Source organism: Schistocerca nitens, chromosome 5 (genome assembly GCF_023898315.1).
Source record: "Schistocerca nitens isolate TAMUIC-IGC-003100 chromosome 5, iqSchNite1.1, whole genome shotgun sequence".
In the NCBI taxonomy this organism is placed as follows: Eukaryota; Metazoa; Arthropoda; class Insecta; order Orthoptera; family Acrididae; genus Schistocerca; species Schistocerca nitens.
Window position 1 is genome coordinate 57,028,470 of NC_064618.1, and position 23,741 is coordinate 57,052,210.

General features: G+C 42.9%; 1 protein-coding gene across 1 annotated transcript in view; it reads left to right on the plus strand.

Annotated features, from left to right (window-relative positions):
- The window catches only part of LOC126260276 (atrial natriuretic peptide receptor 1-like), an 875,013-nt gene that overhangs the window by 456,114 nt on the left and 395,158 nt on the right, over window positions 1-23,741 (plus strand). Inside the window, exon 3 of the mRNA XM_049957602.1 lies at window positions 4,293-4,367. Coding sequence (XP_049813559.1) covers window positions 4,293-4,367 — 75 coding nt within the window. The remainder of the gene's footprint in view (window positions 1-4,292; window positions 4,368-23,741) is intronic.

The window sequence follows — 23,741 nt, forward strand, 5'->3', positions numbered from 1 at the left end:
GACGTTTGAATTCAAACGTGTTTGGATCTTGTCGCAGCTGCACGAGCGTCAGAGAGCGACAGGCACGTGTTTTCCCGGCAAAGCAGTGGAGCGGATGCGACGGCAGCTATGAATTACTTAACAAACGATTTTAAGAAAACTATTCGGTGAAAAAATTTGATTCTTCAACAACCAATAGCTCGATATCTTTAAACGTTAAAGGTCTGAATTTATTTTCGTTATTCGTCATAGTCACTGTGATGCAGGAATTTGAGTATATGGCTGCAAGAAATTTTTAAGATTTTGCAGAGGTTAAATCACATTGTGTAGTCTTCCGTATAGTTCGTTTAAGGCCATATATTACTGCATATGAAATGTAACCAATATATCTAAATTGTATTTAAAGCTGAGACCGGAATGATATCTCTTTTCATTCTTTAGATATTGGTTGTTATATCCGCGGACGGGGCGCTAGCGGCGCGTTCGAACCTTTCCTGCGTTTCGGGAATGAAGGTTCTAGATGTCGAAATAACGAATTTAGGAAATGACAGCACGCAGAAAGGACTATTTTGTCATATGATTAACACTCGATACGTTTTTGTTAAGGCGCGAGCAGAGCGAAGACAAGACTCCCTGTAACTTACACTATGAGGTTTTGTCGAAATTTTCCTAACCAAACAAAGGGAGAGAAACAGGTAAACGGGGTATCAAAGTGACCAGCATGAAGTCTAGTTTGGCATGAAAATATTTAACTGCTTGAAAGTAATCAGGGTAATTAACGAAAACTTAATTAGTAAGCTGATGAAAAGTTGAAATATTTCACGAATAGCTGTTCCCAAGCCATGTAAATGAAGTGTCGAAAGTTTCATCTCTTCAAGACCTAGCTATTTTGCACATAATAAGATACATTGGTGCGATATTTAAATGTTAAAAAGTCTTCCTTCGAATCAAGTATGTTAGGAAGGCAAATGAGGAGTCAGTAAGATCATGCTTTCTGAATAAAACTTGAAATTAAAAAATGAAAGAAATCAGTCAAATATTTTATGAAAAGATTTTTGTAAAATAAATAAGTAGATCAGAGAAACGTTATACGTGCCTTTGAATGACGCTCGAAATCATGAAGAGAAAATGAGGTGCACCAAAAGTTTCCATAATATTTTTTATTTCATATTTTTAGACAAATCATTATAAACAAAACGTTTGACTTTCTTTTCATAAATTTTGTAAGCTTTACTTCTACAGACTATTTAGAGTAATAGAAACGCTTGGCTTTAACATTGACTGCTGATGAATTACGTTCGCAACATCAAATATCTGTAAAATTTCATGCCTCTCTGTAATTTATTAGGAATTAAATGTGTGTGATATATTGGGATAGGTGTGGTGATCAAGTTCTTTGGCAAGACCTTAAAAATATACTTAGCGATGCAGTGTAAACAGTATACATAAAACTTACTATACAGAATTGTAACTGAGTCAGTAAAAGTACTAGAAAGGCCCGGAATCGAACCCAGGACCTTTTCCTTTTTCATTATGACGAACTGTATACGATAACTATAAACCATAGCTAACCTCTGTGCATAGATGACAGTCCGTGTACTTATCTTTGTATTTAGCATAGTTAGACATGTAGTAGTCATTCTTCCGCACTTAAAAGTTCTTGAACATATAAAAAAACATTCGTATTTAATTTATTGATGAGATACTGGAATGCTCCTCTGCTCATTCACGTCTTTTCGAAGAATTTGTCTGGTGATCTTTGTAGTTGATGATATTTACGAAATTCTCCATGGAGGTTCTGAAACGTCCCTTTAGAAAAATTATACAGGACTGTGCTTAAACTGACACACAATATTTTTAGCGCAACGGAATCTGACTTTCAATAATCCCTAGAAAAGAATGGCCCTGACTAACATTAACCTATACCTTTCACAAATCACTTACCTCACAAAAATCTTCGTTACTCGAACTACGGCAATACAGCGAGCGCCACTACTGCCAGCTAAATAAAAGATTCTAACTACTGAAGGCACTAACTACTGATAGGCATAGTTAGCAAATGAAAGATTTTGATAGACAACAAACAATGTATTTACCTTAATAGTGTTCAAAAGTTATAATATATATATATATATATATATATATATATATATATATATATATATATATATATATATATATATATATATATATATCAGTTCATGATGTCCAGTCTTACAAATTTACTGTCTCTGTCCAGATCATCCGCTCTGAAAATTCTGCCATCTCTCTCCCTACATCCACCACTGCTGGCGGCTCACCTCCAACTGCGCAACGCTACGCGCTGTTAACATCGAACTGCCCAACACTACAATGGCGAACAACAATGCAACCAACCACAGACTGCATACAGCACAGCCAGTGATTTTCATACAGAGCGCTAGGTGACGTTACTAACATAAAAACCTAAACAGAATGCTTACAATTCCCCCGTTCGTAAATTTCGTGCGCAGTATTCCTTTTCTGTTTATTTTTTTTTTTAAAGTAAACCTAATTCTGTAGCCTTACTCTTGAGCTACAGTATTCTACAGGTTATGGACGCCGTTTTATAGAAACAGCTGGCTGCCTCTAAGCAGCCGTCTTGTAGCGCGACATGGTCGCTCGTACGCAGGACACCCAAGCTTTTCGCCTGTTGCTGCCTGTCGCTGGAGTGTCGCGTATCCGGAAGTCGATCGCTGTCGTTCCCTTCTGTCGCTCACATAGGACACGGCCTTGAAGTAACCGAGTAGCAAAAATAGGGGAGGTAGCTGCCCAATAAGCTGAAGGAAGTCTGCCCTGATGACATCGAATGATGGAGGGACGTAAATGGTACAGAGGGAAAAAGTCAAGTGGGGAAGGAAAAGGCGAACTGCAACAGCTTGAAAATGGGTAGTCAGGGAGATGGGTTTTCTATGAATGCCATCCCGCATGAGCAGCATGACGCCCCCATGAGATGGAATCCAGACTACAGGGGGAAGTTCAAAGCTCAAAGTGGTCGTGAGGGCGCAATTTCGTTTCCTGAAGGCAGAGCACAAGGGGACGATGCGATGCTAAAAGGAGTCGTATATCCTCTTTGTGGCATCGAAGGCCGCGAATATTCCATTGGAGGAGAGTCATGATGAGGAAGAGATGTTGGGGTGTCACCTCGGCGGCTGCCTAGTAACAGCCAGCTACTACATGGCACAGAAGCAGGAGCATCCTGCTACATCGGGCCCACAGAAGCATCGGCTGAAAAACGGTTGGTGGTTCGCACCGGCAACACAGAGGCCGGCAAGGCTAAAGTATCACGTGGCGAAGGAGAAGCCCATTTCGCTTTAGTGGACTTCTCCGAGCCTTTCCGGCTACGCGAAGATTCGGGTGTTGTTTGACTGGAGGGATGGAGGAACTCTTCACGGGAATACTCCTCCTGTCCTTTCCTGCCTACTGAATGTGTAGCTGGTGGCTTCGCCCCTTGAGGTGATAGTCTGACGGCTTGTTGCACAGGGGGATGGCGATGCTACCTTGATACTGGGCGATTTCACAACCTCAGTGTTGAATTTGACGTCGCACGCCTGCGTTGCCATGTCCTCCATGGAGCGAGAGGTAGCAAGAACAGAACTATAAGTACCAGACTGGAGAACACTGGATTTGCGACTAGCCAATAACTTGCGAGCTACTGGATAAGGCACTTCTTCCTTTATCCGCATCTCTTGGACAGCCCGCTCATCAAGATACAGGGGACAGTCCCGAGAGGAGGCGGCACGGCCGTCAGGGAGAAGGAGGCGGACAATCGCCCTCGTGCCCATCGCTACCACAGGCTACACATTTGTCTGGCTGTCCACAAGACATTCGAGAGTGGTTGAAAGGATCACACTGGTAGCAGCGCATCGCGCTCTTAATGTACGGCCGGACTGTGATAATTTCATAGCCTGCTTCGATTTTCTTCTGGTTTTCCCACAGTCCATGTTTCACTACCACACAATGCTTCTTAAAAGCTTCTTCCTCCAGTAAATTGCTATGTTTCATACTAGTAGACTTAGTATATTTGTTTTTCAGTTTCTGTCATATTGTACGGTACGTGTTTCAGAATTGAAACAGTCTTGATTGCAACCAAGACTGTTTCTATTCCGAAATAATTAAAAACCGGTGCCTGCACCACCTTGCGCCAATGGAATGGAAAAAAATTGTGTGTCATGTGCTTTCTGGGGAACGCCGCGCTTGCAGAGGGAGAAGCACGCCGCCCCAGCCGGGGCGAAGCAGCTGGTGGGGCTCGGCTCTGGTTCTGGTGCTGATGTGTGTCTTTCTGTGTGCCGCAGCCGCCGTCCGAGGGCCAGCTGTCGGTCTCCTCCGGAATCCTGGGTCGCCTGCACAAATGGAAGAACGAGTCCTCGGTGAGTATCCAGTAAAAAGCTTAAATATTTTTTCCCCTGCTGTCTGCTGACTGATTTGATGGGGTCTGTCGTGACGTCCTCTCGTGCGCCAATCTCATCATCTCAGAACAGCACTTCTGCTCAACGTCCTCAATTATTTCTTGGAAATATTCCAGTCTCTATCTTTCCCTACAGTTTTTGCCTTGTACAGCAAGCTTTAGAGTCTTTGAACTCCCTGATGTCTTAACACTTCTGCTATTATCCTGCCCCTTCCTACAGTCAGTTGCTTTCTTCGCCGATTCAATCTTGTCAGCCCACATAATTTTCAGTATCTTTGTGTTGCATCACAAAGGCTCCGTTCTCTTCTGGGACTCCCTCAGCACGTGACTCCAGTGCTATGCGCAGTATCTACTATCGGACTCAAGTTCCCGAACGACCGGAACTGCGTTCCGTCTGATTTGAATGCGACCCGCATAAAATAACAGTCTCACAGCTGCTCAGTCTCATCTCAGCACAGTCGTTGACTAAACAAAGTGATTACAGCAAGACGCCAGCAGAGATCACTGCTTTATGCGACAATCAGTCCATATGTAAATTATTACCACGATATTGCAAATATCAGGTAACACTTCATTAGACAGAGCAACCTTTCCAAGAGGTCGCGTTTACGCTGCGTTCTTTCGCGACAAGAAACAGTGAAGATTTTATAGTTTTGATTACCCACGAAAACCGTCATACACACAGTTAAGTATTTGACTCTTTACTTACTACTTTGTTAACAACTTTATTTGGATATATGTAGTAGTTTTAGAAATAGTTGAAGTTATCCCTTACTGATTTATTTTGTACAACATTAAGCTCTGCTGATGAAGATCTCACTTGTTTGTTGTTGGAACAGGGAAAACATTGTAATGTCCACTTTTTATTGTTATCGATGGACCCCGTGTTATCAGGGTCTCCGCACTTGCTATTCCTCAGACCCTCCGCGTGAAGCTTGTTTGCAGGCGAAGTTGTTTCACTAATGAGTTTAGTATGAAATTACTGGCTACATGTTTGAGTTTCGCCTTGTTTACATTTACACCGCTGAACACTTGATCAGGATGAAGTAATTCATTTAACAAAACGCATTTAGCTTGATGGTGAATATGCACCATTTACAATGCTTACAAAGCCTATATAATATTTGATATGCCCGCTTAGAAGTGAACAGCTGCTACAGTTGCTGTAGACGTCTAACCGAGAAATGCATAATACACTCTGTGCTGTCTTACAATACATTTATTCTCAACCGGTTTCGATCATGGAGCATCTTCACAGTGGAAAAGGTATCTGTTGTGAGAACTTCACATGGCATATATGCTATTTGTCCAGAAAACTATACGTCATTGTTACTTTCCTAGTTAAACAGCATATATGCCTTTGGAGTTCTCACAATGGATATTGTTCCACTGCGAAGATGATCCATAATCTAAGCTAGTAGTAATAATGATTGTATAGCATTGATGACCGGGAGTCCCCACTTGGGGAAGTTCGGTCGCAGATTTGCAAGTCTTTTCAGTTGACGCCACATTGGGTATCTTCCGTGTCGATGATGACGAGGTGATGATGAATACCACACAACAGTCAGTCCCCGAGCGGAGAAAATCTCCGGCTCGGCCGGGAATCGAACCCGGGGCCGCTGCTTGTCAGTCAGACGCGCAGACAGCTAAGAGTCGGGCAGGTAGTAGATAAAGGTACTGTAAGAGAGCACGAAGTATACCTGGAATTTCTCCAAGTATGTCAGTCCTGTTGACAGTTGCCTGAAAAAAAAATATTTTTGGTGGTAAGATACGTGACTCAACTAATATTAGACACAAGTGAGGCTACGCAACATGACGCTGGTGTGGAGAACGTTTATTGGAGGTGGAAAGAAAATTTTCACATTGAAGCAGTTCGCCACGTTGATACAAGATCGCCGGTGGCGTGTTGAAGAGGTTTACTTGGAAACTTGCGAGCTGGCCATCTCATCCAGTAGTCCATATCCCCGGGATCACCCCAGTTACCTCTCCGTAAAACATGCACTCCTTTGAGACTTCTTTCGCTCCAATTGAGAGTTACAACCATGTTTCACATTAGTTTTTAAAAAACCGAAATAAATGTATTTATTTAAGTCTTCATTCCCCTTCGTTTCTAAAAGTCATTTCGTTTTGGTAGTGGCTGTAACGTAAATTCTGCAAATCTTACATACTTTTCAATCCACAGAAGTGCATGGCACAGGCTAAGTAATGTGGTACCACATGATCGAATCCCGTATGTGGTGCGTGCTGTAATTGGTCTAAATTTGTCTTCACCGTTGTTCGGGGGCAATGCGTAGGAAGTTGAAGAATATTTGTGGATTCTTCACTTACTACTGATTCTTGAAATTTCGTAAGTTCGCTTTCGAGGGATATTTTGCATGTATCTTCAAAAGGCTGCCAGTTGAAGTGTTTCACAGTCTTCGAGACGCTCTCACATGACGCAAACAAACGTGTGAGCATTCGTGCAGCCCTTCTTTGTGTATAACAAATATCACGTGTTAGTCCTGTCTGATACGGGTCCCATACAGTTGGGCAATATTCTAAGCTGGGACGCTCAAGCGAGCTGTAAGCAGTTTCCTCTGCAGACTGACAGAACTTCCCTGGTATCTTGCGAATAAACCGAAGTCTGGCACCCAGCTTACCACTGACTGAGCCTATGTCAAGATTCCGGTTCGTATCTGTACAAATTGGCACCTTCAGGTTTTTGTATGAGCTGACTGATTCTAATTTTGAATCATTGATTTTGTAGTCATGTAATACCAATTTTTGTGTGAATTGGATTGTTTTACATCTCTGTACTTTTAAAACAAGTTGTCAATCTTCCCACCAATTTGAAATCCTATCAAGATGAAACTGAATATTTATGGGGCTTCGTCAGATAGCACTTCATTACAGATAATGACACCATCCGTGAAATGTCCGATGCTGCTATTAATATTTTCTACCAAGTCATTAGCATAATACTAACAACACGCTTCCCTGTGTCGAGCCTGAAGTAACTTCTGTCGAGAGCCCTCCATCCAAGACAACGAGCTGGATTACGAAACATCGACACTTTCGAAATCCTAACTAGTTAGCATGAATGAAGTCATTCCGTCGAAATAGCTCATTATACACTGCTGGCCATCGTAAATGCAACACCAAGAAAGACAAGCGGTAGCACAACAAAATTTATTTTGTAGATAACATGTTGACCAAGTATCAAATGATTACGTTTACAGACGTCTGTGGCATGTGGTTCCTGCCAGAATCAGTAGCCAGAGTAGGCGCCGTTGTTGGAGATCACCGCTGCCACACGTCTCGGCATTGAGTCAAAGAGACGTTGGATGTGTTCCTGGGGTACAGCAGCCCAAGCAGCTTCCACACGTTGCCAAAGATCATCTGGTGTGGCAGCTGGGGATGTAATCTGGGGCACTCGTTGAGCAACCATGGACCACATGTTTTCTATCGGCGAAAGATCCGGAGAGCGAGCCGGCCAGGGAAGCAATTCAATCTGGTTATTGACGAAGAACCTTTGGACAATGCGTGCTACGTGTGGTCGCGCATTATCCTGTTCAAATATGGCTGTGGCCGAGCCCTGAAGGTAAGGAAGGACAACTGGCTCCAGCACCTCGGATATGTAGCGCCGCTATTTAAAGTACCGGCAATGCGTACTAGAGGCATGCGAGCGTAATATCCAATACCGCCCCATACCATAATACCCGGTGCAAGACCAGTGTGGCGGTGCATAATGCAGCTGTCCAGCATCCTCTCTCCACGGTGTCTCCACTCTCGAATCCGACCATCGTGGTGCTGCAGACAGAAGCGTACCTCGTCAGTAAAGACAACGTCATTCCATTCTGCCGTCCACATCCGTCTGTCATCACACCATTGGCGACGTAGACGTCTGTGGTTCTGCGTCAATGGTAGACGAAGCAATGGACGTCTTGCGGTCAGACCACTCTGCTGTAAACGGCGTCGAATGGTACGCGCAGACACTGGATGATGCGTTACAGACACAATGTACTGTGCTATGGTTCGGGATGTCACTGAGCGATCCGTCACTGCCATGCGCACAATTTGCCCATCAGCACGTGCAGTGGTGCACCGAGGTGAATGCGATCGACCACGTCGGTCCGTCGTACCCTCCTGCATCCAACGGTCACATATCCGCATTACAGTTGTTTGGTTTCGTCCAACACGACTAGCGATTTCTCTGTATGATAATCCACAATCTCGGTAAGCCACTATCCTTCTTCTGTCGAACTCGGATACTTGATCAAAAGATGTTCGCTGTTGTCTACGAGGCATAACTGATCGTCTTGTGAAACAACCACAAGGTAAACACACGTGCCGAACGTACACTCGTCGAAATCGCCAAGCCTTAAATGGCGCTATGAGGTGGCGCCACGGGCGCGCGTGATGTGCGTCTGCGCTGAAATTCTAATCAGTTGCATATCTCATCGCTGCAAACTCATGGTGTAAATTTCTCTCGATTCGGATGCTTCCTTCAGGGTGTTGCATTTACGGTGGCCAGCAGTGTATTTGAACTCAGAATTTGTAATGGTATACCTGATGTCTGTCCCATGAGCCATCAGGCGCAGTTTCTCTGCTGTTTCTGCAGGTATTTGCAATTTCCTTTTTGCAACTTAGAGCTGGCGTCAGCTCAAACGTAACCTGCTCATCACGTTTATAAGACACCCAGGGGCAACGGAAAACGTCGTTTGTTTCCTTTTAAAGTGGAATTTGATGTGCCAACAGAGCAGTCCCAAATTAGTCTAGTGCGATACTCCTTTTATCGATATGCATCATTAACAGGACAGAGAAACACGAAGAACGGCCAGTACTTCAGCAATGACTGCACCGCCATGTTCAGCGCTGACTGCTTCCGTCATGAAGAAGCGTGTTGCTCAGTCGCTGCCGCAGCACTGGCTGTTCTTCGTGTTTTATTGTCCTGTTAACGATGCATATCGATAGAAGGAATATCGCACTAGACTCATTTTTGGCCGCTCTGTTGAACTGGCACGTCAAATTCCACATTAAACGCATTTCGTCTGTAAACGGAGAAACGAATGCTTTCCTACGCGCCAGGCGTCGTATGGAAGACGTGGTGAGCAGCATTTGTTTGCGATGACTCCAGCTGTATATTCAAAAAACTAAATTGCAAATGTCTGCCGAAACACAAGTGAATATGCGCCTGACGACTCATGGGAGAGACACTCTTTGTAATACAGAGGCGTCACTGACTGATTTTGGACCGCTCTGTTGAACTGGCACGTCAAATTCCACTGTAAAGGCATTTCGTTTGTAAAGGGAAAAACGAATGCTTTCCTACGACGCCAGGCTTTTCATGGAAGACGAGGTGAGCAGTATTTGTTTGTGCTGACTCCAACTGTATATCGCAAGAACTAAATTGCAAATGTCTGCGGAAACACAAGATTAAATGCGCCTGACGACTCATGGGAGTGACACGCTTTGTAACACAGAGACGTCACTGACAGTGGACAACAGTTTTGTAGATTACTTCGGTTTCCCTTTTTGTAGATAAGACTGACCTGTATTTTTTTCCAATCACTCGGTTTGATTTCTTCGTCGTTGTTGTTGTTGTTGTGGTCCTCAGTCCTGAGACTGGTTTGATGCAGCTCTCCATGCTACTCTATCCTGTGCAAGTTTCTTCATCTCCCAGTACCTACTGCAACCTACATCCATCTGAATCTGCTTAGTGTATTGATCTCTTGGTCTCCCTCTACGATTTTTACCCTCCACGCTGCCCTCCAATGCTACTGATCCCTTGATGCCTCAAAACATGTCCTACCAACCGATCCCTTCTTCTAGTCAAGTTGTGCCACAAACTTCTCTTCTCCCCAATTCTATTCAATACCTCCTCATTAGTTACGTGATCTACCCACCTTATCTTCAGCATTCTTCTGTAGCACCACATTTCAAAAGCTTCTATTCTCTTCTTGTCCAAACTGGTTATCGTCCATGTTTCACTTCCATACATGGCTACACTCCATACAAATACTTTCAGAAACGACTTCCTGACACTTAAATCTATACTAGATGTTAACAAATTTCTCTTCTTCAGAAACGATTTCCTTGCCATTGCCAGTCTACATTTTATATCCTCTCTACTTCGACCATCATCAGTTATTTTACTCCCTAAATAGCAAAACTCCTTTACTACTTTAAGTGTCTCATTTCCTAATCTAATCCCCTCAGCATCACCCGATTTAATTCGACTACATTCCATTATCCTCGTTTTGCTTTTGTTGATGTTCATCTTATATCCTCCTTTCAAGACACTGTCCATTCCGTTCAACTGCTCTTCCAAGTCCTTTGCTGTCTCTGACAGAATTACAATGTCATCGGCGAACCTCAACGTTTTTACTTCTTCTCCATGAATTTTAATACCTACTCCGAATTTTTCTTTTGTTTCCTTTATTGCTTGCTCAATATACAGATTGAATAACATCGGGGAGAGGCTACATCCCTGTCTCACTCCTTTCCCAACCACTGTTTCCCTTTCATGCCCCTCGACTCTTATAACTGCCATCTGGTTTCTGTACAAATTGTAAATAGCCTTTCGCTCCTTGTATTTTACCCCTGCCACCTTCAGAATTTGAAAGAGAATATACCAAATAACGTTGTCAAAAGCTTTCTCTAAGTCTACAAATGCTAGAAACGTAGGTTTGCCTTTTCTTAACCTTTCTTCTAAGATAAGTCGTAAGGTTAATATTGCCTCACGTGTTCCAACATTTCTACGCAATCCAAACTGATCTTCCCCGAGGTCCGCTTCTAGCAGTTTTTCCATTCGTCTGTAAAGAATTCGCGTTAGTAATTTGCAGCTGTGACTTATTAAACTGATAGTTCGGTACTTTTAACATCTGTCAACACCTGCCTTCTTTGGGATTGGAATTATTATATTCTTCTTGAAGTCTGTGGGTATTTCGCCTGTCTCATACATCTTGCTCACCAGATGGTAGAGTTTTGTCATGACTGGCTCTCCCAAGGCCATCAGTAGTTCTAATGGAATGTTGTCTACTCCCGGGGCCTTGTTTCGACTCAGGTCTTTCAGTGCTCTGTCAAACTCTTCACGCAGTATCTTATCACCAATTTCAACTTCATCTACATCCTCTTCCTTTTCGATAATATTGTCCTCAAGTACATCGCCCTTGTATAGACCCTCTATATACTCCTTCCACCTTTCTGCTTTCCCTTCTTTGCTTAGAACTGGGTTGCCATCTGAGCTCTTGACATTCATACAAGTGGTTCTCTTCTCTCCAAAGGTCTCTTTAAATTTCCTGTAGGCAGTATCTATCTTACCCCAAGTGAGACAAGCCTCTACATCCTTACATTTGTCCTCTAGCCATCCCTGCTTAGCCATTTTGTACTTCCTGTCGATCTCATTTTTGAGACGTTTGTATTCCTTTTTGCCTGCTTCATTTACTGCATTTTTATATTTTCTCCTTTCATCAATTAAATTCAATACTTCTTCTGTTACCCAAGGATTTCTATTAGCCCTCGTCTTTTTACCTACTTGATCCTCTGCTGCCTTCACTACTTCATCCCTCAGAGCTACCCTTTCTTCTTCTACTGTATTTCTTTCCCCCATTCCTGTCAATTGTTCCCTTATGCTCTCCCTGAAACTCTCTACAACCTCTGGTTCTTTCAGTTTCTCCAGGTCCCATCTCCTTAAATTCCCACCTTTTTGCAGTTTCTTCAGTTTCAATCTGCAGTTCATAACCAATAGATTGTGGTCAGAATCCATATCTGCCCCTGGAAATGTCTTACAATTTAAAACCTGGTTCCTAAATCTCTGTCTTTCCATTATATAATCTATCTGATACCTTTTAGTATCTCCAGGATTCTTCCAGGTATATAACCTTCTTTTATGATTCTTGAACCAAGTGTTAGCTATGATTAAGTTATGCTCTGTGCAAAATTCTACAAGGCGGCTTCCTCTTTCATTTCTTCCCCCCAATCCATATTCACCTACTTTATTTCCTTCTCTCCCTTTTCCTACTGACGAATTCCAGTCACCCATGACTATTAAATTTTCGTCTCCCTTCACGAACCGAATAATTGCTTTTATCTCGTCATACATTTCATCAATTTCTTCATCATCTGCAGAGCTAGTTGGCATATAAACTTGTACTACTGTAGTAGGCATGGGCTTTGTGTCTATCTTGGCCACAATAATGCGTTCACTATGCTGTTTGTAGTAGCTAACCCGCACTCCTATTTTTTTATTCATTATTAAACCTACTCCTGCATTACCCCTATTTGATTTTGTATTTATAACCCTGTAATCACCTGACCAAAAGTCTTGTTCCTCCTGCCACCGAACTTCACTAATTCCCACTATATCTAACTTTAACCTATCCATTTCCCTTTTCAAATTTTCTAACCTACCTGCCCGATTAAGGGATCTGACATTCCATGCTCCGATCCGTAGAATGCCAGTTTTCTTTCTCCTGATAACGACGTCCTCTTGAGTAGTCCCCGCCCGGAGATCCGAATGGGGGACTATTTTACCTCCGGAATATTTTACCCAAGAGGACGCCATCATCATTTAATCATACAGTAAAGCTGCATGTCCTCGGGAAAAATTACGGCTGTAGTTTCCCCTTGCTTTCAGCCGTTCGCATAACCAGCACAGCAAGGCCGTTTTGGTTAATGTTACAAGGCCAGATCAGTCAATCATCCAGACTGTTGCCCCTGCAACTACTGAAAAGGCTGCTGCCCTCTTCAGGAACCACATGTTTGTCTGGCCTCTCAACAGATACCCCTCCGTTGTGGTTGCACCTACGGTACGGCCATCTGTATCGCTGAGGCACGCAAGCCTCCCCACCAACGGCAAGGTCCATGGTTCATGGGGGAAGATTTCTTCGTCAGAGGCTTATTATTCCGAAAATGGAAGATAACCACGATACATTATCGAGAATCTTATGAAAGTTTTGATCCATAAAAAGCAGTCTTCTGCACGTACCGTTCTTACAGTAAGCTATCCTCGCACGCCTCGAATTCGGCTCAAAGAACAGTTCAGCTGGTACGTCCTCTGCTCTTTAGAAGGCATGCAGCGCACGCAGGGGCGCGTCTGTGAATGGGAGAGAAGTGCTGACAGGAGCTGGCGGTCTGCGAAGTTCTGCGGCTCAGCTGCTGAGTGTGGCGTTTCAGATAAGCTACGCAACAATTGTCTTGTAAAAGGGAATCAATTGTCCATGGTCATAACTGCTGCCATTGTGTCAAGCTTCTTACAGTATCGGGAAGTAATCAAGGTCTTTGGAGCCTGTTTTAGATACTTAAGTAGCCAAAAAAGTAGTAACTACGGTCTTCTGCTCTTGATTATGCTCACTTTATGCCACATTTACCAGTATGGAATAACGCAGCTGCCTAATTGATTAACTTGCGAAAAGTGGCATGAGAGCTTCCTGATTTATTTCAACCTTATTTTTATGCCTTTTGCTTGTTGAGGGGCGCATAAGGTGATTTTATGAAAGAGCCACTAACCGGAAAAGAACTGAATCACATTTACTTACATTTAGCCATTTTCATATGTATTTAACAAATTGTAGTTTCTAATCACAATTATACGTTCCTACAGATGGTCATATCATACGTTATGGTAATTATCGTTCTGTGGCCGGTTAAATGAGCACAAAACAGACACCGTACTGGACTTGAATCGAAGATCCACCTTGATATGCAACGGCTTCATGTGTTACGGCCAGTCCTTTCTGAAACAGAACTTTTGTGGTCTCTACCTATTGACTACTCTGACCAAGAACTTTATAATGAAAGCACGTTTGTACCGAGAGTAACAATGTCGTCGTGTATCATCTGAAAGTGAGGAGCTAAGTGGTCTTCACGAACACTGCAAACTATCAGCCGTGACGATTAAGTTCTTCTGTTGCTTTTTAATTATTACTGCACATAACATTCACACCTGATACGAATAAGTGAAGAACAACTCACAACAGCACAGCTGCACACATCAAATAGAGTTTTGCATCACCTCGATTCCGAGAGTTCCGGAACCTGTAGAGAAAACTGGAACAGAGACCAACATAAATATCATTTCCTCCCCTTTTATTGTTCATGGAAACCACACATTGCATGTTATACCATCATACAGCGAGACCTTCAGAGGTGGTGATCCAGATTGCTGTACACACCGGTACCTCTGATACCCAGTAGCACATCCTCTTGCATTCATGCATGCCTGTATTCGTCGTGGCATACTATCCACAAGTTCATCAAGGCACTGTAGGCCCACATTGTCCCACTCCTCAACGGCGCTTCGGCGTAGATCCCTCAGAGTGCTTGGTGGGTCACGTCGTCCATAAACAGCCCTTTTCAATCTATCCACGGCATGTTCGATAGGGTTCATGTCTGGAGAACACGTTGGCCACTCTAGTCGAGCCATGTCGATATCCTGAAGGAAGTCATCCACAAATGTGCACGTTGGGGGCGAGAATTGTCGTCCATGAAGACGAATGCCTTGCCTTTGTGCTGCCGATATGGTTGCACTATCGGTCGGTGGACGGCATTCATGTATCGTACTGCCGTTACGGCGCCTTCCATGACCAACAGCAGCGTACGTCGGCCCCACATAATGCCACCCCAAAACAGCAGGAAACCTCCTCCTTGCTGCACCCACCGGAGGGTGTGTAAGGCGTTCAGCCTGACCGGGTTGCCTCCAAACAAGTCTCCGACGATTGTCTGATTGAAGGCATACGCGACACTCATCGGCCAAGACAACGTGATGCCAATCTTGAGCGGTCCATTCGGCATGTTGTTGGGCCCATCTGTACCGCGCTGCATGGTGTCGTGGCTGCAAAGGTGGACCTCGCCATGGACGTCGGAAGTGAAGTTGCGCATCATGCAGCCTATTGCGTTCAGTTTGAGTCGTAGCACGACGTCCTGTGGCTGTACGGAAAGCATTATTCAACATGGTGGCGTTGCTGTCACGGTTCCTCCGAGTCATAATCCTTAGGTGGCGGTCATCCACTGCAGTTGTAGCCCCTGGGCGGCCTGAGCGAGGCATTTCATCGACAGTTTCTCTGTATCGTCTGCATGTCCGGACAACGTCGCTTTGGTTCACTTCCAGACGCCTGGACACTTCCCTTGTTGAGAACTCTTCCTGGCACAAAGGAACAATGCGGATGCGATCGAACCGCGGTATTTACTATCTAGGCATGGTTGAACTGCAGAGAACACAAGCCGTGTACCTCTTTCCTCGTGGAATGACTGGAACTGATCGGCTGTCGGAATCCCTCCGTCTAGTATGTGTTGCTCATGCATGGTCGTTTAGATCTTTGGGCCGATTTAGTAAAATCTGTGAACAGCAAAGGGACTGTGTCTGTGATACAATATCCACAGTCAAGGTCTATCTTCAGGAGTTCTTTTAACCGGGGTGATGCCAAACTTTTTTTTGATGTGTGCACTTATATCCTGGGAAATGTAACCCTGCCAGTACTGAATGTTTTAACACATCTTGTTTGAAGCAGAAGTTTACCTTTTGGTAACATAGTACTTCTGTTATGCCCAGGGTCGATCTACTGGTCATTACTGTGAGTCACACGACTTCGCCTTATCAGCGACTTCCGTCTCTGTAGAATTACGATTTATTAACTTTCAAACATCGGTTGTGAATAAACACACAGTTTTAAGTGTATTGTAAAATTAGTTTTATTCCGTTTGAGCCGTTCGACTTGAGCTACTTCACAGCTGAAGTGCAAAGCGTCAGACACGCTTTCGATTCTTGGTAATGCCAACGGCTTTTTCTTGGCAGAAGGGTTTTAGGCGCCACCGTTCAGCCCAGTGAGTACAGCAGAAGTGATAACTGAAGCCTATTTATCATAAATCTCATGTATTTTTCAGTCTCAGTTGCATATTTAAATTAGATTAATTATTTAGATCATTCAGTGTGTTCTCCAGTTCTGAGTAGGTGTATCAGCAAGCCGTCTTGTCTTTTCGGAAGAACATATCAGAGTACTGTGGTATGTGGTTCTGAATAAACGAGAGGGATTGCTGACGCAACTACCTAGATGTGAAGACGATCCTGAGTGATCGAAACGTGTAATCTAATTAAAAATGTGCAACTGAGTCTGAATATTAAATGAGAATTGTCTTGAATATCAATAGAGTTGTCTGATTCTCATGAGACGAATATGTCGGCTATAGTGAATACTGATAAGCGAGTTGACGCTGCGGTTAGAAGGCTGGTACTAACCTCCAGGAGACAGGTGTGTTCTTCTGCAGTCTCGCCCAACGACAAATCCGGCAGAACACAACACGGAAGTTGGTTGACAGTGCGTGGGATCTGGGCTTCAGCGTGGAATTCACCAGTCGTGATCTAGTTTTCTGGTAACCACTCTATGCCCCCGCAAGAGCTGGAACTATGCTCCGGACCAACTAACCGAGCAAGCTAGCTTCCAACACATTCAAGAGGACTTCCAACACATTCAAGAGGACTGTCTTTCAGACGAACGAAAAGCCGTCCGTATTTAGGCTTTACATACTTTCCCTAAAGTGTTTAATGCCATTGGTGCGATTGTGTTTACGAAAAGAATAGGGCGAAATTATTTTACAGTCTTGTCTTTCTGAGCTTGAGTTTAGTTTGTAATGTCCTTGTCGTCGACTGGAACTTAAACCGCACCTTCTTTCCTTCCTTTCTTCCTCTCTGACTTACCTTCATAGCTAAAACCGCGGACAAACGAGAGTGTAACGTAACACACTGACAAGGAATTAATACCGCACCGAAATTAAAAGAAAAAAATATGAACCACTTCAGTTTTATCTGTAATAATGGAATTTAAGCTATTATCACGTACTTTCAGAAGATAATAATAAATTTTAACGGTTCGCCTCCTTGTAACACCACAGTTTTGTTTTATTGCCCAAAAATATTTCTACAAATTTCATGAGGTTTGGGTAGTAAAACGAAATTGTCTTCTTGCAAGAAGGCGGAACCTTGCCATTATCACTTTCGTATTGACGATTACACTGAGCTGCCACCCTCTAACAGTGATAAACCTCATCAACGAATAGAAAAAAATAAGGTAAATCCAACATACTTACAAGAAAATAGTACAATTTAACAATGAAGTTGTAGAACCGGCTTATGGGTTTTTGCATTTAGGGCAGTTAAAAACGATGATTCCATGGTCAGCTACAGAAACAAATACAAGGTTAACAAGGGGCTGCAGTTCTTCTGGTAAACCAAATAGAATTTTTAAAACTAAATTCTGAAGTGCATGAAGCAGATAGTTTACGTTGTGTGTGGAGTACCAGTTTCGAGTTATGGCAGTACAACATCACAAAACCACTCAAAAGCTGAGGATTGCTTAGCAAGCGATGAAGGTTTGCATGTTGGAAATTACTATAAGAGAAAGGAAAAGTAATGGGCGTAGGACCACAGTGGTGGGGAACACGTAATTACAAGTGTCAATAAAACGAAATGGATCTGGAGGGGATATGCAGCCAACCGGCAGCAAAGTGTATGGGCCAAGGGAGTTCCTTAGAAAATTCCCAGAGAAAGGATAAGACTAAGGCGATGACCCAATGATAAGGGGTAAGACAACATTACAAAACATTCAACTGCAGTGTAGCTGCCGTGAAGACCACTAAGCGCAGTAAAGCCTAGGGATGGCCTTGAACCAGCACTGAATGGCAAACGGTTGTTGACAGTCGTGTTGATGACCTTTGAAATCGTTGCCTCGTAACACATTTAGAGCTGTCGCTAACAGCCGTGCAGTTTTTATGACAGCTCTTTTAATGCAGGTAAAGGACACTCAGAAGCGCTAGAGTTTCTAGTGGAGAAGTCCCAGAGAGATGAATACACATCTGACTTGCAAATCCTTCTGCACATTTTGTGGACTGGAAGTAAATGCGTCGCTTGAGAGTAGGAAGGCGAATAGCAAGGGCGGACGGGTGTTGGTGCGACGTGACACGTGATTAGAGGTACGTCCAAGATACAAGCAACTGCAAAGTGCAAAAGAGTTCTTCAGTGAAGCATAAACGGAGGGAGTTTCCCAGCTAATGACGGGCAATACTTGCCTCCACATTGAAACTGTGCCGTTTGTTTCGAGGAGCAGTGCTCTCTGATTAGAATAGGGGAGTGATTCGAAGGTAATGAAAAATAGTTCATTATACTTTTAACTACTCATTAAACTGTGCACTTTGATTGCGGGTAGAGTGTACATTCCTTTTGAATTTTGCAGGCAAATGCCGTAACGCTGTCGTTGGGCTCTTATTTTATCCACAATGATTCGACAACGCTGAGGCTGATTTCATAAATATCACTAAAGGAAAAACTGCAACCAGCCACACGTTTTGAATGGACGGTTCATATCAGGCCTGGGTCCATCGTCAGACGGCAGCGAGCAGTTATTGCACAACCAGTGAGCCCCCACCTCCGACCCTTTAAAAAATCAAACAACAGTGCAACAGACAGTTTCAGACTTCTGATCTCGGTAATTTGCGCTCAATTTTAAGCTAAAGATAGATTTTTTTACTCATCTCTATGTTTATGACGTCTTATCGCTTGAACTAGATGTTATACAATAAGATAATTTTCCAGGTACAGTCAGTGGTGTATTTGGATTGTCTCTACAATATATGTTACAAATAGAGTTAGTACTAAAGAAGTAATAAATCAGAACGCCATGCCTGATGCGGCAGTTTTACGGTATGGACAGCGCAAATGTAGTAACCAATAAACTTTATTCCTGTCATGATTTTGTGAGGGGTGTCAGTGAGAAAAAGTTTGGTAAAGATTTTTTTTTGCAACTCAATAAGTGCCCTCATTCTCATATATTGGATGAATATCGTCTGACTCAAGACATGTACACTGTTTCTAAATATAATGCTGCCCTAAATGAGTCAAACTTTTAACATATCTCTTAATAAGTAGCTTATCATAGTGCTTTGATTTCTGTCAATAATTTTATGAAATACTGGAAATCAAATTTTTGGTGCCTCGGGAAGCCGTTAATCAACCTGCAACTAGGATTGTGCGCTATGAACAGTATATCAGGTTAACTGTGTACTAATACAGATTTTTCCGATAATTCCTCTCTGCTCTCTGGCTATAAGCTACTAATTACGGTGTAATCAATCATTCTTGGAAAAATGTAGCTTTTTGCAGTTTCTTGCTTCAGTAATATTTTTAATAATATATATTTTCAATTTATGTAAATTTTTAAATTTTATTAATATATATTTTAATAGTATATATTAATAATATACTTACGCCTTAATCCCTGTTAGATATGTACAGTTAAACTTACAATGGTACTGAGACCGTCAAGTATTAGTTCAAATATTAGACGGAAGTTCCTAAACAGAGGAAAAAGTAGGTGTAACCACCAATTCTGGAATAGGACCAATACGGTGCTTTAAGAGTTGGTCGGAATTAACGCACGTCTGTGAGACAGTTGTGTGCAATCGTCGCGGTTACCTCGAGAGCAGCGTCTTGCTTGTCAGAGACCCAGTGTGTCAGCACTGATAGTGCTTTCTCTGTTCGTGAGCCGGCCGCTGTGGCCGAGCTGTTCTAGGCGCTTCAGTCCGGAACCGCGCGACTGCTACGGTCGCAGGTTCGAATCCTGTCTCAGACATGGATGTGTGTGATGTCCTTAGGTTAGTTAGGTTTAAGTAGTTCTAAGTTCTAGGGGACTGATGTCCTCAGATGTTAAGTCCCATAGTGCTCAGAGCCATTTCTCTGTTCATGGCTGTGTCCGTTTATTGCAGAGCTGAGTGGAGACAGCATTGGACCCTGAATAAATATAGGGATGAGCTCTTCACATATGAATCCACTAGCACCTTGCTGACTGTGTTTATCTGAAGGGAAACTGCAGCCGGTACAAGAACAGGGAGAAGAGGGACCAGTTCTGTTGCTCGTGGGAGAGATTCGACAGCCTCCGTATCTGTTTTTGACGATCGGAGGAAAAGTGTTCTGAGGCACGGACACGACGCATGGAAACGTCGTTTGTTATTTATCTTCGGTACATTTGGTACTGAGCTTCTCTCTTCTGTCTGTATAAGCTCCTTTTTGGGTGTATTTCTTCGCAAGTGAAGATATCCAGCGCTTACACCAGCCAGCGAGATGTGAATTCTTTAGAGAATATGTTAGTCTCTTCAAGAAACAACTTAAAATTCATCAGCCGATACAAAATTCTCGAGATTCCCAAACAGATATCTCTGAGGAATGATATCGATTGTTTTCTGAAACTACCTTGCTTCATTATCATCAATGTTGGATAAAGGCCTCCTCTAGACCTTTCCAAGCATTAATATTACAGTGTTACAGTTCAGTTGACGGTCAGCTCTAAATACATGATTTGAGGCTGTTGTTGTTGTGGTCTTCAGTCCTGAGACTGGTTTGATGCAGCTCTCCATGCTACTCTATCCTGTGCAAGCTTCTTCATCTCCCAGTACCTACTGCAACCTACATCCTTCTGAATCTGCTTAGTGTATTGATCTCTTGGTCTCCCTCTACGATTTTTACCCTCCACGCTGCCCTCCAAGGCTAAATTTGTGATCCCTTGATGCCTCAAAACATGTCCTACCAACCGATCCCTTCTTCTAGTCAAGTTGTGCCACAAACTTCTCTTCTCCCCAATCCTATTCAATACCTCCTCATTAGTTACGTGATCTACCCACCTTATCTTCAGCATTCTTCTGTAGCACCACATTTCTAAAGCTTCTATTCTCTTCTTGTCCAAACTAGTTATCGTCCATGTCTCACTTCCATACATGGCTACACTCCATACAAATACTTTCAGAAACGACTTCCTGACACCTAAATCTATACTCGATGTTAACAAATTTCTCTTCTTGAGAAACGCTTTCCTTGCGATTGCCAGTCTACATTTTATATCCTCTCTACTTCGACCATCATCGGTTATTTTACTCCCTAAATAGCAAAACTCCTTTACTACTTTAAGTGTCTCATTTCCTAATCTAATTCCCTCAGCATCACCCGACTTAATTTGACTACATTCCATTATCCTCGTTTTGCTTTTGTTGATGTTCATCTTATATCCTCCTTTCAAGACACTGTCCATTCCGTTCAACTGCTCTTCCAAGTCCTTTGCCGTCTCTGACAGAATTACAATGTCATCGGCGAACCTCAAAGTTTTTACTTCTTCTCCATGAATTTTAATACCTACTCCGAATTTTTCTTTTGTTTCCTTTACTGCTTGCTCAATATACAGATTGAATAACATCGGGGAGAGGCTACAACCCTGTCTCACTCCTTTCCCAACCACTGCTTCCCTTTCATGCCCCTCGACTCTTATAACTGCCATCTGGTTTCTGTACAAATTGTAAATAGCCTTTCGCCCCCTGTATTTTACCCCTGCCACCTTCAGAATTTGAAAGAGAGTATTCCAGTCAACATTGTCAAAAGCTTTCTCTAAGTCTACAAATGCTAGAAACGTAGGTTTGCCTTTTCTTAATCTTTCTTCCAAGATAAGTCGTAAGGTCAGTATTGCCTCACGTGTTCCAACATTTCTACGGAATCCAAACTGATCTTCCCCGAGGTCGGCTTCTACCAGTTTTTCCATTCGTCTGTAAAGAATTCGCGTAAGTATTTTGCAGCTGTGACTTATTAAACTGATAGTTCGGTAATTTTCACATCTGTCAACACCTGCTTTCTTTGGGATTGGAATTATTATATTCTTCTTGAAGTCTGAGGGTATTTCTCCTGTCTCATACATCGTGCTCACTAGATGGTAGAGTTTTGTCATGACTGGCTCTCCCGAGGCCATCAGTAGTTCTAGTGGAATGTTGTCTACTCCCGGGGCCTTGTTTCGACTCAGGTCTTTCAGTGCTCTGTCAAACTCTTCACGCAGTATCTTATCTCCCATTTCGTCTTCATCTACATCCTCTTCCATTTCCATAATATTGTCCTCGAGTACATCTCCCTTGTATAGACCCTCTATATACTCCTTCCACCTTTCTGCCTTCCCTTCTTTGCTTAGAACTGGGTTTCCATCTGAGCTCTTGATATTCATACAAGTGGTTCTCTTCTCTCCAAAGGTCTCTTTAATTTTCCTGTAGGCAGTATCTATCTTACCCCTAGTGAGACAAGCCTCTACATCCTTACATTTGTCCTCTAGCCATCCCTGCTTAGCCATTTTGCACTTCCTGTCGATTTCATTTTTGAGACGTTTGTATTCCTTTTTGCCTGCTTCATTTACTGCATTTTTATATTTTCTCCTTTCATCAATTAAATTCAATATTTCTTCTGTTACCCAAGGATTTCTATTAGCCCTCGTCTTTTTACCTACTTGATCGTCTGCTGCCTTCACCACTTCATCCCTCAGAGCTACCCATTCTTCTTCTACTGTATTTCTTTCCCCCATTCCTGTCAATTGTCCCCTTATGCTCTCCCTGAAACTCTCTACAACCTCTGGTTCTTTCAGTTTATCCAGGTCCCATCTCCTTAAATTCCCACCTTTTTGCAGTTTCTTCAGTTTCAATCTGCAGTTCATAACCAATAGATTGTGGTCAGAATCCACATCTGCCCCAGGAAATGTCTTACAATTTAAAACCTGGTTCCTAAATCTCTGACTTACCATTATATAATCTATCTGAAACCTGTCAGTATCTCCTGGCTTCTTCCATGTATACAGCCTCCTTTCATGATTCTTGAACCAAGTGTTAGCTATGATTAAGTTATGCTCTGTGCAAAATTCTACAAGGCGGCTTCCTCTTTCATTCCTTCCCCCCAATCCATATTCACCTACTATGTTTCCTTCTCTCCCTTTTCCTACTGACGAATTCCAGTCACCCATGACTATTAAATTTTCGTCTCCCTTCACTACCTGAATAATTTCTTTTATCTCGTCATACATTTCATCTATTTCTCCATCATCTGCAGAGCTAGTTGGCATATAAACTTGTACTACTGTAGTAGGCATGGGCTTTGTGTCTATCTTGGCCACCATAATGCGTTCACTATGCTGTTTGTAGTAGCTAACCCGCACTCCTATTTTTTTATTCATTATTAAACCTACTCCTGCATTACCCCTATTTGATTTTGTATTTATAACCCTGTAATCACCTGACCAAAAGTCTTGTTCCTCCTGCCACCGAACTTCACTAATTCCCACTATATCTATCTTTAACCTATCCATTTCCCTTTTCAAATTTTCTAACCTACCTGCCCGATTAAGTGATCTGACATTCCACGCTCCGATCCGTAGAACGCCAGTTTTCTTTCTCCTGATAACGACGTCCTCTTGAGTAGTCCCCGCCCGGAGATCCGAATGGGGGACTATTTTACCTCCGGAATATTTTACCCAAGAGGACGCCATCATCATTTAATCATACAGTAGAGCTGCATGTC